The sequence below is a fragment of the Typopeltis vanoorti genome, chromosome 9 (genome assembly GCF_054136105.1).
Source record: "Typopeltis vanoorti isolate ZY-2024b chromosome 9, IOZ_Tvanoo_1.0, whole genome shotgun sequence".
Classification (NCBI taxonomy): domain Eukaryota; kingdom Metazoa; phylum Arthropoda; class Arachnida; order Uropygi; family Thelyphonidae; genus Typopeltis; species Typopeltis vanoorti.
The window spans coordinates 78,943,968-78,958,685 of NC_143557.1; the positions used below are offsets into that span (position 1 = coordinate 78,943,968).

At 37.5% G+C, this 14,718-nt stretch overlaps 1 protein-coding gene across 2 annotated transcripts in view; it reads right to left on the bottom strand.

The window, feature by feature from the left end:
• The window catches only part of LOC150103179 (cytochrome b5-like), an 80,000-nt gene extending 75,132 nt beyond the window's left edge, over positions 1 to 4,868 (bottom strand). For both annotated transcript variants that reach the window (XR_016548773.1, XM_090397393.1), the window contains exon 1: positions 4,717 to 4,868. Coding sequence is in view for 1 of the 2 variants with exons in the window: in XM_090397393.1 (XP_090253519.1) it covers positions 4,717 to 4,839 (123 nt within the window). In the remaining variant the exon portion in view is untranslated. The remainder of the gene's footprint in view (positions 1 to 4,716) is intronic.
• Positions 4,869 to 14,718: the final 9,850 nt, after the last annotated feature.

Consider the following 14,718-nt stretch of genomic DNA (forward strand, 5'->3'; position numbering starts at 1 on the left):
ATCGCTGACCTTCATACCATATCTATTACAACAGTTATTCAATTTAGTCAGGGAATCTTGCAGATTTGTAGCGAATTTATTTAGAAGTATAACATCATCCGCATAAAGCAAAGAGCTGACATTAACATCTCCAATTCTGATATCATGATTAATACTACTTTCCCTCATAATCTGATCCATATAGATAATGAATAACAAAGGGGATAATGTACATCCTTGTCTTGCACCAGATTTAACATTAAACCACCTTCCTGTACTTCCTTCAATTCTAACTGCTGACTTACAACTCAAATAAAGACTAAGTATTTCTTGATATAATGTCCCACAGACACCATATCACTGTAGTGTATTGAATAGCTTCTCTCTTGGCACCTTGTCATACATCTTTTCCAGATTGACAAAACTGAAATATAGATCTTTGTTATATTCCCATGCTTTCTCAACTATTTGTTGTAAAGTGAAGATCTGATCCTGACAGCCTCTATTTGGCCTGAATCCATTCTTCACCAAGCTTTTCTTCCACAATTCTTCTCAACCGTTTCCCAAGTATACTTGCATAGATCTTGCAAGGAACACTCGGTAGAGAAATACCTCTGTAATTCACATTCAGTTTTATTTCCCTTTTTATATATGGGTCCTATGAGAGCGCTACTCCAATCATCGGGATTCGCCCATCTGTCCAGGCTTTCTGAACTATGCAGTGCAGCCACTGTAAGACTTTTATACCACCATACTTCAGCATTTCTGGTCGAATATCATCTACTCCTGCTGCCTTTCCACATTTCAAGCCTTTGATGGCTTTTTCTACTTCAACTATGGATGTGTATTCCTGATTGTATGCCTGTTGAGTGTTTTTTACCACTGCGCTATCACTGCTTGTTTCATTTAGCAATTTTTTGAAGTAATTATTCCATACTTCAAGGATATCTTTTTCTCCTGTTTTCGTGTCACCTTTGTCATTTCTAACTCCTTTTACAGCATCTTTCCTCCATTTCTAAGCTTCTTCAACAACCTCCAAAATATCTTACCACTTTCTTGATATTTATTTTCTATGTTCTTGCCAAAGTCCTCCCATAACTTTTTTTTAGCTAGTTTTACACAGTGTTTAGCTTTCTTACATTTGTCTCTGTATTCTCTAAGAGTACAAGTTAACTTATTTGCCAGGAACTTTTGATATGCTTTCTTCTTTTCCTTCACTGCCTCTTTAACTTCCTATGTCCACCATGGAGTTCTGATTTTTCTATCCTTGCAGACAATCTCACTACATGCCTCTTTGGCTGAATCAATCAGTGTTTTCTTCAAGGTTTGGTTGCTGTTCTCAAACTCTTTCATTTTCAATAATCTTTGTGTATTTTAGTCTACAGTTCACATCTGAGAGCTGCTCAACTTTTATCTTTTTAAAACTTTCTTACATATTATTCTTTTCAATATGAAATTCAATTTTATCCTGCTCAAGACTAAATGGTGGTGACTTCCAATTTCAAATCCTCCTTACACTTTGGTGTCCTGCACTAGAGAGAAAACATCACTATTGACAATAATATATTTGAAGGCAATAATCAAACCTTGGAGAGTTGGTAGCAGACTCTGAAGAAATATCGACTCAGCCAGAGAAGCATTGCAAAGATAAAAAAAAAAATCAGAATTCATTTTTGGATTCAAGAAGTGAAAGAGACTGTCTCTAGAAAAGAAGAAAGCATATTGAAAGTTACTAGCAAAGAGGTCAGCAGATGCCCTAAGAGAAGACAGATCTTGTCTCTACATCAGGTCACAGGGAACTTTATATACTCCTAAATGTGATAAAAAAAATAGCTTGTCCATTCGTGAAAAGATGATTAAATATCTTATTTTCTTGATGAGTTCTTGGAGGTGTCATCCAATAATAATAAAAGGAAAGCAAATATTTAGCTGATAATCAAGCTAAACAAAATATCAAGAATAATTATTACATTATGTGGCAAAAAAAAAGAAGTAATACACGAAAGATTATGTGATTATATGTGAATGTTCTTTATTAATGGAAGAATTAATGTGACTGCTGCAAAAGATGGAGGAATTATTTAAATAGATACCAATAGTGAAGCCCTGAGGCAAACAACTAAATATCGCCCCAAAAATATTACATAATAATATTAATTAAATGTTTGCTCTATGGGGATATCGCACAAAAACTGTTTATAAGCTCTTCTAAATTTAAATTACAAGCTATGTCTGCCTCTATCAATATAGTTGCTAGACCAACGAATATTTCTTGGGTCATTACTGTTTAATAATTTTTAATCAGTTTATGCTTGGAAAAACATCTTCCCGCACTTGCTACGCTAACAGAAATTGTTAGCATAGCGACAACGCCTACCTTAATATGAACAAGCGCCCTTATTAAGCTGCGCCATGAGGCTTAATATGGTACACCCTGTCAACGGTATTGTCAAGGATAAACAAGGACAGTTAAATAGAAGTGCTTTGAAAGAATATACTATGGAGCTAAGGGATCTTTGACTTGACTGCTTGATGAAATTCTCAAAACAGGAAACTTGAGTGAAACTACAAAATACTATTTCTAATAGTTAAGATATTGGAAGACTTTTTATTATTATTATGTGAATACGGTTCTAGCACATTAGTATTAATACCATGGGTGAGCTAAAGTAAATTAGATAATCTAGAAACTTCTGCAAACAGGAAGTGACTCAGACAAAGAATTTCACCTCCCACCTAGAGACATTCATAAACATCCATGCCCACAGTGAGATGCTGAATAAGGTGATGAATGTGCAAGATGAGGGAGATATAAAGTAGTAGAAATAAAAAATTAGTATGGACATCACCACAACATTATTAAAAAAAAAAAAGCAGGGTTAAATTTAAAGTTGCTGTGACCTGAAGCTATAACTTTTAAGAACTCCCTTCCTTGTACTGTGAAAAATTTTAGGCTTAATGGTTTTATGGAGTCCATTGTAATGATGTCAGGCCTAAGCTGCAGGATGTCCAGCAGATGTGTAAATCCTTGGCCATGTAAAAAGAAATATATAAAGTGGGAAGTGGCAAGCAATTACATTCTAGGATTAATAGGTGGGAAGTAGTGAGCAATTATAATCCAAGATTAATAAATACTAATATTTCTAGATATTGCCAAAGAATACGACAGACTGATAAACAGCAAGTTGATATGAAAGTTAAGAAAAATGGGATATTAACAGATATTTGGTAGTTGTAACAAGTTCTTCTGTTTGGTTGGCAAAGACTCCCTTCAGAAGAATTTAAGAATCATAGTTGCATTTTTTTTTAAGGTGGATGGAGGAGGTGGGGGGGGGGGAGAGGAAAGCAGTAAATGAACAGTACTTTGTGACTTCAATTAGTTGTTACTCAGTGTTTACGTTAATCACTTATATTTTGCAAGATGTGTTTTCCAGATTACAAAAATGCTTACTCTGTGTGTGTACACACAACAAAACTGAATCCAGAGTAGGTTTCTTTTGTATTTATTATTAGTTTTACACCTCTATTGAATCCCAGGATCATGGTAGGTCACCCAACACCACGTTTCAGCATAATATAATGTTTTTTTTTTCCATTAACTGTGTTCTCTAGTTGATTTACTATTCTTTTGGAAGAAAAAGCCTGCTACCATCATATGATACCAATCAATAGCCCCTGTTCAGCATATGTTCAACTTTTCACTAATAACATTCCTCATGTCTTTAATTTGTATTGTATATATTGTTCTGACTTATTAAAGGAGCATGATCATCCCGGTCTATACCTTTCACTGAGTCACAAATACGTTAAACAAAATAAAAACATGATCCTGAGGATTACTAATAATGCCGGCCTGGTTGGCCATGGTTAGCGTATCCGCTCTCCAGTCAAAAGGTTGCAGGTTCAAATCCTGCCGTGGGCATGGATATTTGTGATTGTCTGTGAAAGTACTAGTGGTGGTAGATGGCATTGGTGTTAGATGATGAAGGTTGGTGGAGTAGTGAGACAAAGAGTTGCAGAGTAGATGCCCTCCCTCAACTCCCTGGAGGTGTGATGTAATAATAATAATAATCATTAAGATGCATGAAAAAAAAAGTTTTGCTAATGAAAATAAGGGAATGAAAGACCAATCACTAAATATTCCTGCCCCACAAATACCATTTATAACTTTTACGAAATATGACTTTTGTGCATTTAGAAGTCCGTACCCATCATTTTTTTTTTTTTTTTTTTATGGCGCCCTGCATTTTTCGGTATATATCCAACATATTATTGACCCACAAATACAATTTATAACTCTGTACCCATCATTTTTTTTTTTTTTAAATGACGCCATGCATTTTTCGGTATACTAGTTACTTCCGTAATGCTACATACATATCACGCAGTCTTATATTCTTCTTATCTAACTTCAAATCATTCTTTCTAACTGTGCCGATACCAAAAATACCTGTGGCATTTTTAACCTCTCGATGATGCTGTTAGTCATAGACAGCGAAATATGATCAAAGACAGCGAAAGTAAATGCTGCTAGTATAGTAGTGATAAACAATTGTATATTAGTTAAAAATCGAGTTATCAATCAAGCATATCTAGGTTTATTAGCACAGGTCCGCGAATCACATACCGAAACTTTGTTTTTAAAATTAAAACTGAAAACAATGAATTATCTCTGCCTAAAAGCTAATTATACTTGTTTTCACATATATTTAGATCAATCTATGAATCCAACATTACCTCGGTTAAAAACTTTGTAACGTCGTAAACGTTATTATGAATGACTATCCATAAATCGTTTTGCTTATTATGTTGTTCAACTTCAGCGAGCGTTAATACTCTAGACATGCTTTCTTCTAGCATCGCTAGTTTCGTAGGGTATTCGCGGCAAAACAGAATAACCGTACGTAATCACATGGCTTCCAGCTGCAATAAATAGAGATTCGGAACCAAATTTCACATTTTACAATGCCACTTTGGAACATCCAATAGCATTTTATTATCTGAGACTTTAACTATGGAAATATAGATTGGACGAAGGAAAGGGAGCATGGCAATATGGAAGTGGAATTTATACAGATGTCAAGCGATTAATTATGAATTATTTTCTGTCAACATTGTTTTGTGAAGGGTAGGTCGTGCCTCAGTAATTTGCTCACGTTTTATAATACAGTGACAGCTGAGCTGGATGGAGGTAATGGGTTTACGGTGATACCGCTGGACTTTGCAGAATTAGAATTCTGCAGGATACTACATGGAAATCTAATGAATAAACTGCAGCACCTCCTCTTATGTATATTAGGCCTAGTGGCACGTTACGATCTGAAACTGCGACCGCCTTGAGGATAAGCTGGTTAGTCCTGTGCCTCCCGGTGTGTCCTATGTCTGTAGATGCGTGCGTTCTACAGACATACAAACGGGACCGGTTTGCTTATTTCGGGGAACGAAAAACCCGCGTATCCGGATGAAAAAAACAACCCTTACCCCCGTATGAGACCGGCTAACTCACCTTTAGTCGAAAAAGACCAAATAAAGGTTCTTCGCGTCTTGAATGGGAATCGAATCCCGGTCTTTCCAACCAAAGAGCTTCGTCTATATTGCCTGAGCTATGGAGTCTCGTAAACTGCAGCACATGGGGATGGATATAGGAGTACAGAAGAAGGCCTGTGATTAGTGGCATGCCACGGGGCTTTGTTCTTGGGCTGCAACTCTTTATTTTGTACGTTAATGATATAGGAAATCTGACAGGAACTGTTCAGTTATTTGCTATGATGCAAAATTGGGTACTGCAATAGTTAATACAGCTTATGTTAAAATTTTGCAGTGTAAAGTTATGCATTTCAGCGTGAAAAGATTACCAGCTGTATACGACATTGATGAAACTGTGCTCCAGGAAATTGATGAGCCAGAGGTTTGAGAGCAGTGCCATAACTAGGCAGGTGCACAGGCACAGGGCCCCAGGAGGGAGAGGGCCTGAAATGGGCGTATCAAAAAATAATCATTGTTATATTTTCATTTTCCAATTTTAAATTTTGCCGCCGTGGAGGCCGATTCCTTAACGTTTTTGGTTAAAGTTAAAATCAGCTGATCTATTTCTATCGTATTTGTTTTTTTATTTATTTTTTTTCAAAAATAAAAAGGTGGGGCAAAAATAAAATCTTGCACAGGGTCCATGAAAAGCTAATTACAGCACTGTCTGGGAATGTTGGTGGATAAGGAGTTGAAGTTTAGAAGACACATAGCAAAAGTGGCTAAATCAGCTCATCAGATTATCTAGTTACTGAAGAATACTTTGATGAGCAGAGACAAGCAGGATGTTATTCGAACCTTGATAAGACCTCATCTTGACTACTGCATGTAGATCTGTTCACTTGGGTTTCTTAATGGTGATGAGGAGGAGGTGGAGAGGATCCAGAAGCGAGTGACCAAGATGGTAGCAGGTCTATCGAATGAACCTCACGAGAACAGGTTGAAGATCTGTGGGTTACAGAAATTGGTTGACCGGCGGAAAAGGGGTGGTATGATTGAGACATACAAATTAATGAAGGGTTTTTACAAGATTAACCACCTTACCGGCTGTTGTGGGTCAAATACGCATCCGCATACGCTTCGTATCCATCATATATTTCATTGTTATAACAATGGTATTACAATTTTAATAAGCACTTCGCATCCATGATAAAGTGAACGTCTATAGACGTCTTGGCCAGTAGCGTGGTTAATGAAGAGGAAATTTTTCAGAACAGGTCTGGTGGTTGGAGAACTAGGGTCATCCTTGGAAACTGAGCAATAGTGTAGTTAGCAAGGGAGTTAGAACTAAATTTTTTGCTTGGAGAGTGGTGAATGAAAGCAATGGGTTACCAGAGTGTGCTGTTGATGGTATGATTGTGAATGAGATCAAAACAAAGTATGATAGATACTATGCAAATGTTTGGGTAGTGCTTTACATGATTCCTCGATGAGTCTAAGGACTCCATGGGGTAGCCTGTAATCATAATAACTACATGAAACAACATGTTATACAGGGTACAAGGGGGTTTGATTGTGTTGAACCTGATAATAGATGATATATCCACAACCATGATAGGTACTCTGCCTTCAATTTTTCTGTCAAGAAAGGGTTTACGTTGAACTATAAAGCTGATAATTATGACAGACTTATTGTCTGAGAGAAGCAATATCAGACTGCATACCCAAGGTCAGGAGAATATGCCAAGTGAGAATTAATTGGAGTAGAGATATCAAGTAAGAGCTGAAAAAAAAACGGTGGAGGTAATATATAAAGAAAAATGTGATTAGCATAGTCATGAGCAATACATAGTGCAAGCAAGATGGACGACTAGTTTGGTAAAAGAGGGCAAATCTGATTACGAAAGAAAATTACCTAAGCAAGCCAAAGTAAACGGTCTCTCTCTCTCTCTATGTTCACTGGGCATCTACAGATGCCGTATGGTCACTCCGATGCTCGGTTATGTGCCAGGCCTCGCCATGTAGTCTTGTTGCTTGCTTTTCTGGCGGCATCAACTCTCTAAAGATCAGTCACTCCACACACATAATCCATCCATCTCAATGATGGTTTACCCCGTCTCTTTTTCTAGGAACTTTACCTTCTATTACTGTTCTGAGAAGCCTCACCCCTTCCATCCTTTCTATGTGTCCAAAATATTTTAACTTTCTTCAGTCAATATCCTTAAGGAGCCTTAAAGTTCTACCGATCTTTTCTAACACCCAATCATTTGTACGCCTTTTAGTATATGATATCCTCAGCAGCCTTTTGTAACCACATTTCAAAAGCAGATATCTGTTTCTTATCCGACTTCTTTAGTTTCCAAGTCAAACATCCATAAGTCGCTGTTGCAAAAACAACTGCATCCAAAATCCTCAACTTTGTTCCTATGAAGAATAGATCCATCCTTCCAGATTTTAGACAGGTCTCTGACTATTGTTTTAGCAATTCCTAACCTTCTTCTGAACAGCAATTCTTCACATTAATAATGGATCCCAGGTACTCAAACTTGCTGACTTCCTCAATTCTTTCTCCATTAAGGTACACTTGTTTCTCAAGAGTTTCTCTGTTTGTATTTCCTTTAAGAACCATAATATTTATCTTGCTAGGATTGAGTTGAAGTCCTCTGTTATTACTGATCTTGTTAACTTTGTCAAGAATTAGTCCTAGTTCTTCCATGTCATTACAAAGGAATACTGTATCATCAGCATACCTCAGATTACTGATCAATCTATCTACTATCCTAATTCCTGTCCTGAGCTCATCCAATGCTTCAGGCATGATCTCCTCCGCACATATATACTAAACAAGTGAGGAGAAAGTAAACATCCTTTTCCAACTTGAAGCCAGTCAGTCAATCCAACACCTGTTCTTACCGTGGCTTCCTGCTCCTTGTCCAAGTTGACTGTCAACCTGATAGTGTGTTGAAGAAAACCCATTCTTTTCATTACTTCCCACAATTTCACATGCTCAACACAGTCAAAAGCTTTAGAGTAGGTCTAAGAAATACATTACCACAAGGAGTCTGAATTCGTTATATTTTTCTATGATCTGTCTAAGGCAAGGGATCTGGTCTCTAATGCCCTTACCTTTCCTAAAACCTGCTTGTTTCTCGGGCGTCTCTGCCTCAATCCTATTTAGCATGATCTTCAATAAAAGTTTGCTAGCATGAGATATCAAACTAATAGTTCTATAATTCTTGCATGCCTTCATATCACCTTTCTTATGTAGTGGTATGAAAACTGACTTCTTCCAGTCTCTAGGCCATGATCCTGTTTCCCATATCCCTTTAATCAATCTATGAAACACTTTTATCCCTCCGTCCACTGTGACCTTAATTAACTCTACTGGGATTTCATCTGCACCTCGGGCCTTATTGCTGTTAATCTGCTTAACTGCACTTTCAACTTCATGCCTAAGTGGAGTAGGTTCCAAATCAAAAATTTCCTGGTGAGAGGGCTCCATAATTTCTTTATTCACTCTGCTGTACAGTTCCTTACAGTATTCTTTCCATCTATTTTTGATTTCCAACTCTTCTATTAGTAATGATCCCTTCCTGTCTTTGATGACATTCAATTTAGGATTAAACTTGTTCTTTAAGTCACGAAATAAACAAAACATTCTTTACATTCTTTTATAATTGTGCCTTCTCATCTGGAACTCTATTTCTTCACATTTATTAGTATAGAACTTTTCCTTGTCCTGCTTGATGGCTCTTCTGACTTCTCTATGTAATCTCTTGTATTCTTCAGTCCCTGTGCCTCTTTGTTTTTCCAACCTCCTTCTTTTGATTAGTTCCTATGTTGAATCTGATATCCATGGGTCTCTTGGTCTTCTTATTGGGCCGAGATACTTCTTCGCTGTATCCTGTATTATCACCTTGATTTCTTCCCAAAGCATTTCTGGTGAGTTCTCCTCATTGGTCTCCAAAAAATCATCCAACCGAGTTGATGTTTCTTCTGTGAATCCACTAGGAATTACTCTAACATCCAATCTAGTGAGATGTGCCTGATCTGGAAGTTTTCGGAGTCTTAGTTTTACTTTGGCTCTTACTAGTTGATGGTCTGTACCATAGTCTGCTCCAAGACAAGTATGCACATCAGAGATGCTTGTCTTCCACCATTGGACAGCCAGGATGGAATCAATCTGGTGCCTTGACCTATCAATGTTAGATGTCCAAGTATAGGTCCATCGTGGATGTTTCTAGAAGCAGGTATTGGTAATAACTAATCTGTTAACATGGGCAAATTCCAACAGCCTTTCACCACGGGTGTTAAATTCACCCAGACCAAACGTGCCACACAGCTGACTCTCATACTCTTTCGCACTTTGTATTTAAGTCCCCTAAGATGTACAGTATGTCTCTCCTTGGTAGGCAGTCCAAAACAGTTTTTAAGTTTTCATAGAATTCCTCACTCTTCTTGCCTATCCGCGTGGGGTTCATAAACTACCACAATTGATACATTGTTAGGCTGAGCCTTAAGTCTAATAGAGAGTATCCTTTCATTAATTGGGTTATAACCAAGAAGGCTTCTTGCCTGAGCTGTCTTCAGTGTCACAGCTACCCCATGATGTTTTGAGTCACCACCTGAGTAAATGACTAGCTTACCATCCTGTCTTTTGAAGTGACCTTCTCCATTCCATCTGGTCTCTGTAATTCTTAGGATGTCAATTTTATACCAATCCATCGCTTTACAGACAGTCCCAAGAGTACCCATCTGTAGACCCTGACATTCCATGTGCCTATGTAAAATTCCCTTCTAAGATTAATCTTATACCTTCTGTGTTGCTCATTCGCAGTATTACTGGCTTTTGATGGAGACTGTAATGTAGTTCTCGAACAGCACCATCTACCTAAGCCCTGAACCCGGCTCTGATTAATCTGCACAACAGCCGATGCAGCATGAGATGCGTTATAAGGCACAACCATATTAGCATTTTGTAGTGAAGTCACTGCAAGAAGAAAGTGGTAGGGTTGCAGAGGCCCTTTCCACACATAAGATGAAATAGCAAAATAGGAAAGATTCATCCCAACCCTAGAACACTCTAATAGCATTGGGGAGAAGGAACAAGAAGAAAAGAAAAAAGGAAAAAAAAGGGGAGGGACCAGTCTACAGATAATATAACAGACGTATATTACATGAAGTAAGGCATGGTCCAGCATCAGGTATCAGCACCATACCCAAAAGAGTTTTTTCGTCATGTAGCAAGTTAGAGTCAAAATGACTATAATTCAAAATGATTTTAAACAATGATCATGGTAGGAAGGTGACAGAGAAAAGAAATTATTGAATTCCTTGGTGATCATTTTGCAAAGGCGTGTTATCTAGGTGAAGATTATGCTGTTGCTGATGTGTCCAACGCGCATATCAAAATTAAAGTTAATGAAGAGGAAATGTTCAGTATAATGAAAAAGATGACTATGAAAGCAGTGAGACTGGACAGCATGTAAGCTCGTGTATTGTGTGAATGTGCAAGAGATTTGCTATTGCCTCTGATGAAGTTGTTCAATCTAAATCTCGGCTGTAAGATAGTTCCATTGCTTGCAAGGTAGCTCCCAGACAGAGGAAGCATGCCACAGATCACTTAATGTATCAGGACTGGTTGTTAAAGTATTGGAAAAGTTGGTTAAAGGTAGAATCCAGCATTAGGTGGTATGAATGTAATATTTTATAGTGGACATCATCGCTTTGTAAAGGGGTAGGCCCTGCCTTAGTAATTTATTCAAATTTTATAATACTCGTAATGTGACAGCAGGAAATGGCTACACCGTAATATTACTAGACTCTGCAAAGGCATTTGACAGGAAAAAACTATTACAGATGTTGGAAAAATGGGAACTGATATGAAACTAGTAGCATGGATAGGTGGGTGGCTGAGAGATAATATGTGGTGGAGTGGAATCTAGGAGAATAAAGGTGACTAGTGGAGTACCTCAAGGTTCTGTACCAGGACCACTATTCTTTAATTTGTATATCAATCATATTGGGAAAGATGCAAGTCTTTTGGTTATTTTTGACCAGAAGAACTATAGGAGAAATTGACTTCTATAGTTCTTGTGGTCAAAATTAACCTTTTTATCATTATGAATAGCGTCCATCCATGAGGAAATAAAACACCAGGTACGTCGTTTTGAGCTACTTAAATGCAAAAAAGCCAAACTTTTAAATCACCTTGTAACAGTTTTAGCGTTTAAGTTGTATTACATCTATTTTTTTACCCTGACGAAGCCAAATAGCTAAAGTTGGCAAAACTTGTCAGTATTTTCTAACTTAGTTTAAAATAAATTTGACCTATATAAACCCAAATAGAAGTCAATATCTCCTGTAGTTCTTGTGGTCAAAAATAACATTTTTATCATAATGAATAGCATCCATGGGGAAATAAAACACCAGGCACGTCGTTTTGAGCTACTTAAATGCAAAAAAGCTAAACTGTTAAATCACAGTTTTAGCGTTTAAGTTATCTTACATCTATTTTTTTACCCTGACGAAGTCAAACAGTTAGAATTGGCGAAACTTGTCGCTATTTTCTATCTTAGTTAAAAATCAATTTAACCTATATAAACTCAAATAGAAGTCAATCTCTCCTATAGTTCTTTGGTCAAAAATAACCTTTTTATCATTATGGACTAAACTCTTCCAGGAATAAACATTATGGACTAAAATCTTTATGGAATAAGCATGAAATGGGTAATCACTTAAGTTTTAATTCCACCGAAAAATTAAGGCCACATATTTTTGTTATGGATATTATAAGGTTATAATATTTTTACTTATATTCGATTGGAAAAGGCCCAAGTTCGATTCTCGTCATTACGGGAGAATCTTTATATGGACTTTTTCAATCGAAGGTGAGTTAGCCGATCTCATACGGAGGTAGCAGGGTTTTTCTTCCTGGAAACTCGGGTTTTTCATCCCGCATACAGACAAATCGGCCCGTCAGAACACACACAATTTACAGACAAAAAATATGAGCTGTGGTGGTGGGCAGTAGATGGCGCTGATGTTGTTGATAGGTAGTGGAGGTTCGGTGTAGTAGCGGAGACGGAGAGTTGTACAATAGGTGTCCTCCCGCGATGAGTCTTTGGACTCCTTGGAGGTGTCACGAATAATAATAATTATAATTATAATACTTATCCAATCTTTCTCCTCTTTATCATTTTTGTTAATTATTTGCAGCACTGATTGAGCATTGGATTTATTTGAAGAAGTGTACTACTAGTTTTGTAAACTTTTTGCTTTTCATAGCCAACATTTTGAACTATCTGTACAGAGGCGTAGTGAGGCAATGGCCAATGTGGCCCCAGCCATAGGCACTAATTTTACATAGGCGCGAAAATTTAGATTTTTAAAGTTTTTTTTTAGAATGGCGCAATTTTCTTTACTGGCCATAGGCGCCAAAATTCCACGACGTCTCTGTATCTGTAGGAGATAAATATTGGGCAGTCTTTGCTTAGCGCTATATACTTACCATTGTTCTCATTTATGCTTTGGCATATTTGTGACAGTTTACAATTCATATCAGATTCGTTTCCTGGCACTCGCTAAGTTGTGTTCCTTAGAATAACGGGCAACTCGTTTGTGACAATGGAATTACAGTGGTACGTTGGGTTGTGAGTTACTTGGTCTGCGAGTGTTTTGCAAGACCAGCAAAAATTTTAAATAAATTTTAACTCGATAAACGAGCGAGGTCTTGCAATACGAGTACACGTATTACCTATACGCTTTCTCTGCCGAGCGTCACGTGATCACAAGCCGCTCGGGATTGTGGGTAATCGTCTGCATGCTCTGTCTCAGTCGGCATACCTCATTCGTGTAGTCAAACATTCGTATTAGCGTTGTGACCACGTGTGTGTACGTAAAGCATTTTTTTTATTTTGTGTCCAAATGTAGTGACTGTTCTTTATGACAATGGCCCCAACGAAGAAAAGGGTTGAAAAGGAAGGCGGTAAGAAGAAGGAGATGATTACGGTGGAAGTTAAGAAGGAAATCATTGGGAAGCACGAACAAGGTATGCAAGTGGCCGCCATCGCAAGATTGCGATGAGGAGGAGGAGAAAAAGATGGAGACATCCCACTCTTCAAATGAGATTAGGGAGGTGTGTAAAATGTGGGAAACTGCAAAATTTTGTAGAAAAGCACCACCCGAGTATGGCTGTGGCAGTGCGAGTGATGAATCTGTTTAATGACAATGCAATGTCATATTTCTGTGAAATCTTCAAAAGGAGGCAAAAGCAAGTGTCATTGGATAGGTTCCTTGTTAAAGTTGCACAAAAAGAAAAAGAGTCAACAGATAGCAGTGATTCCGTCAGTGACAAATGAAAGTCGTCCTACCCAATACAATTACTGTAATATGTAATTGTAATGTAATTAATAAATTCAATTACTTTATGTATATTATATTTAACTAATAAAAATATAAAAAGGTATACATATATAAAGTATATGTATAAAACTCAAATATTTTTGAGTTTTGGAAAGAATCATCTGAGTTTCCATTATTTCTTATGGGGAAATTCACTTTGATATATGAGTGCTTTGGATTACAAGCACGTTTCCGGAACGAATTATGCTTGCAAACCAAAGTAACATTGTATTACGGTTAAAACATCACAGAACAGTTACAGTATGCAGTCAGCACAATGGAAAATTCTCATCAGGATTTCCCACACTGGTTTTCAAATTTTATCTTTAGTGATATATTTTAAAGATCCTCTGTAGCTCAGTTGGTATAGATGAAGAGAGACTTGGGTTTGATTCCTGTCAGTGACACGAGGAACCTTTATCTGTTGTCTTTTGAAAAAGGTGAGTTAGCTGGTCTCATACAAAGATGGAGGTTTTTCAGTGGTTAAATTCTAAACGAATAAGTTCTGGAGCCCTATATAAAATAACCAATTGAATTTGCTGGCCTGGTTGGCCGAGTAGTTAGCATATCCACTTTCCAGCAAAAGGCTGTGGGTTCGAATCCCACGGTGGGCATGGATGTCGTGATTGTCTGTGAAAATGCTGGTGGTGGTTGGCAGTAGATGGCATTAGTGTAGGTGATGAAGGTAGTTGCAGTTTGTTGTGGAGCAGGTACCCTCCCTCGATAAGTCTTAGGACTCCCTGGAGGTGTCACGTAATAATAATAATAATTTACCTTTGAATGCTATTCGGAGAAGCTCCATACCTCCCCGTCCCTTTCAACACGCGTTCGTAATCAGGTGACTGTTGATATTGACTTTATATACACATT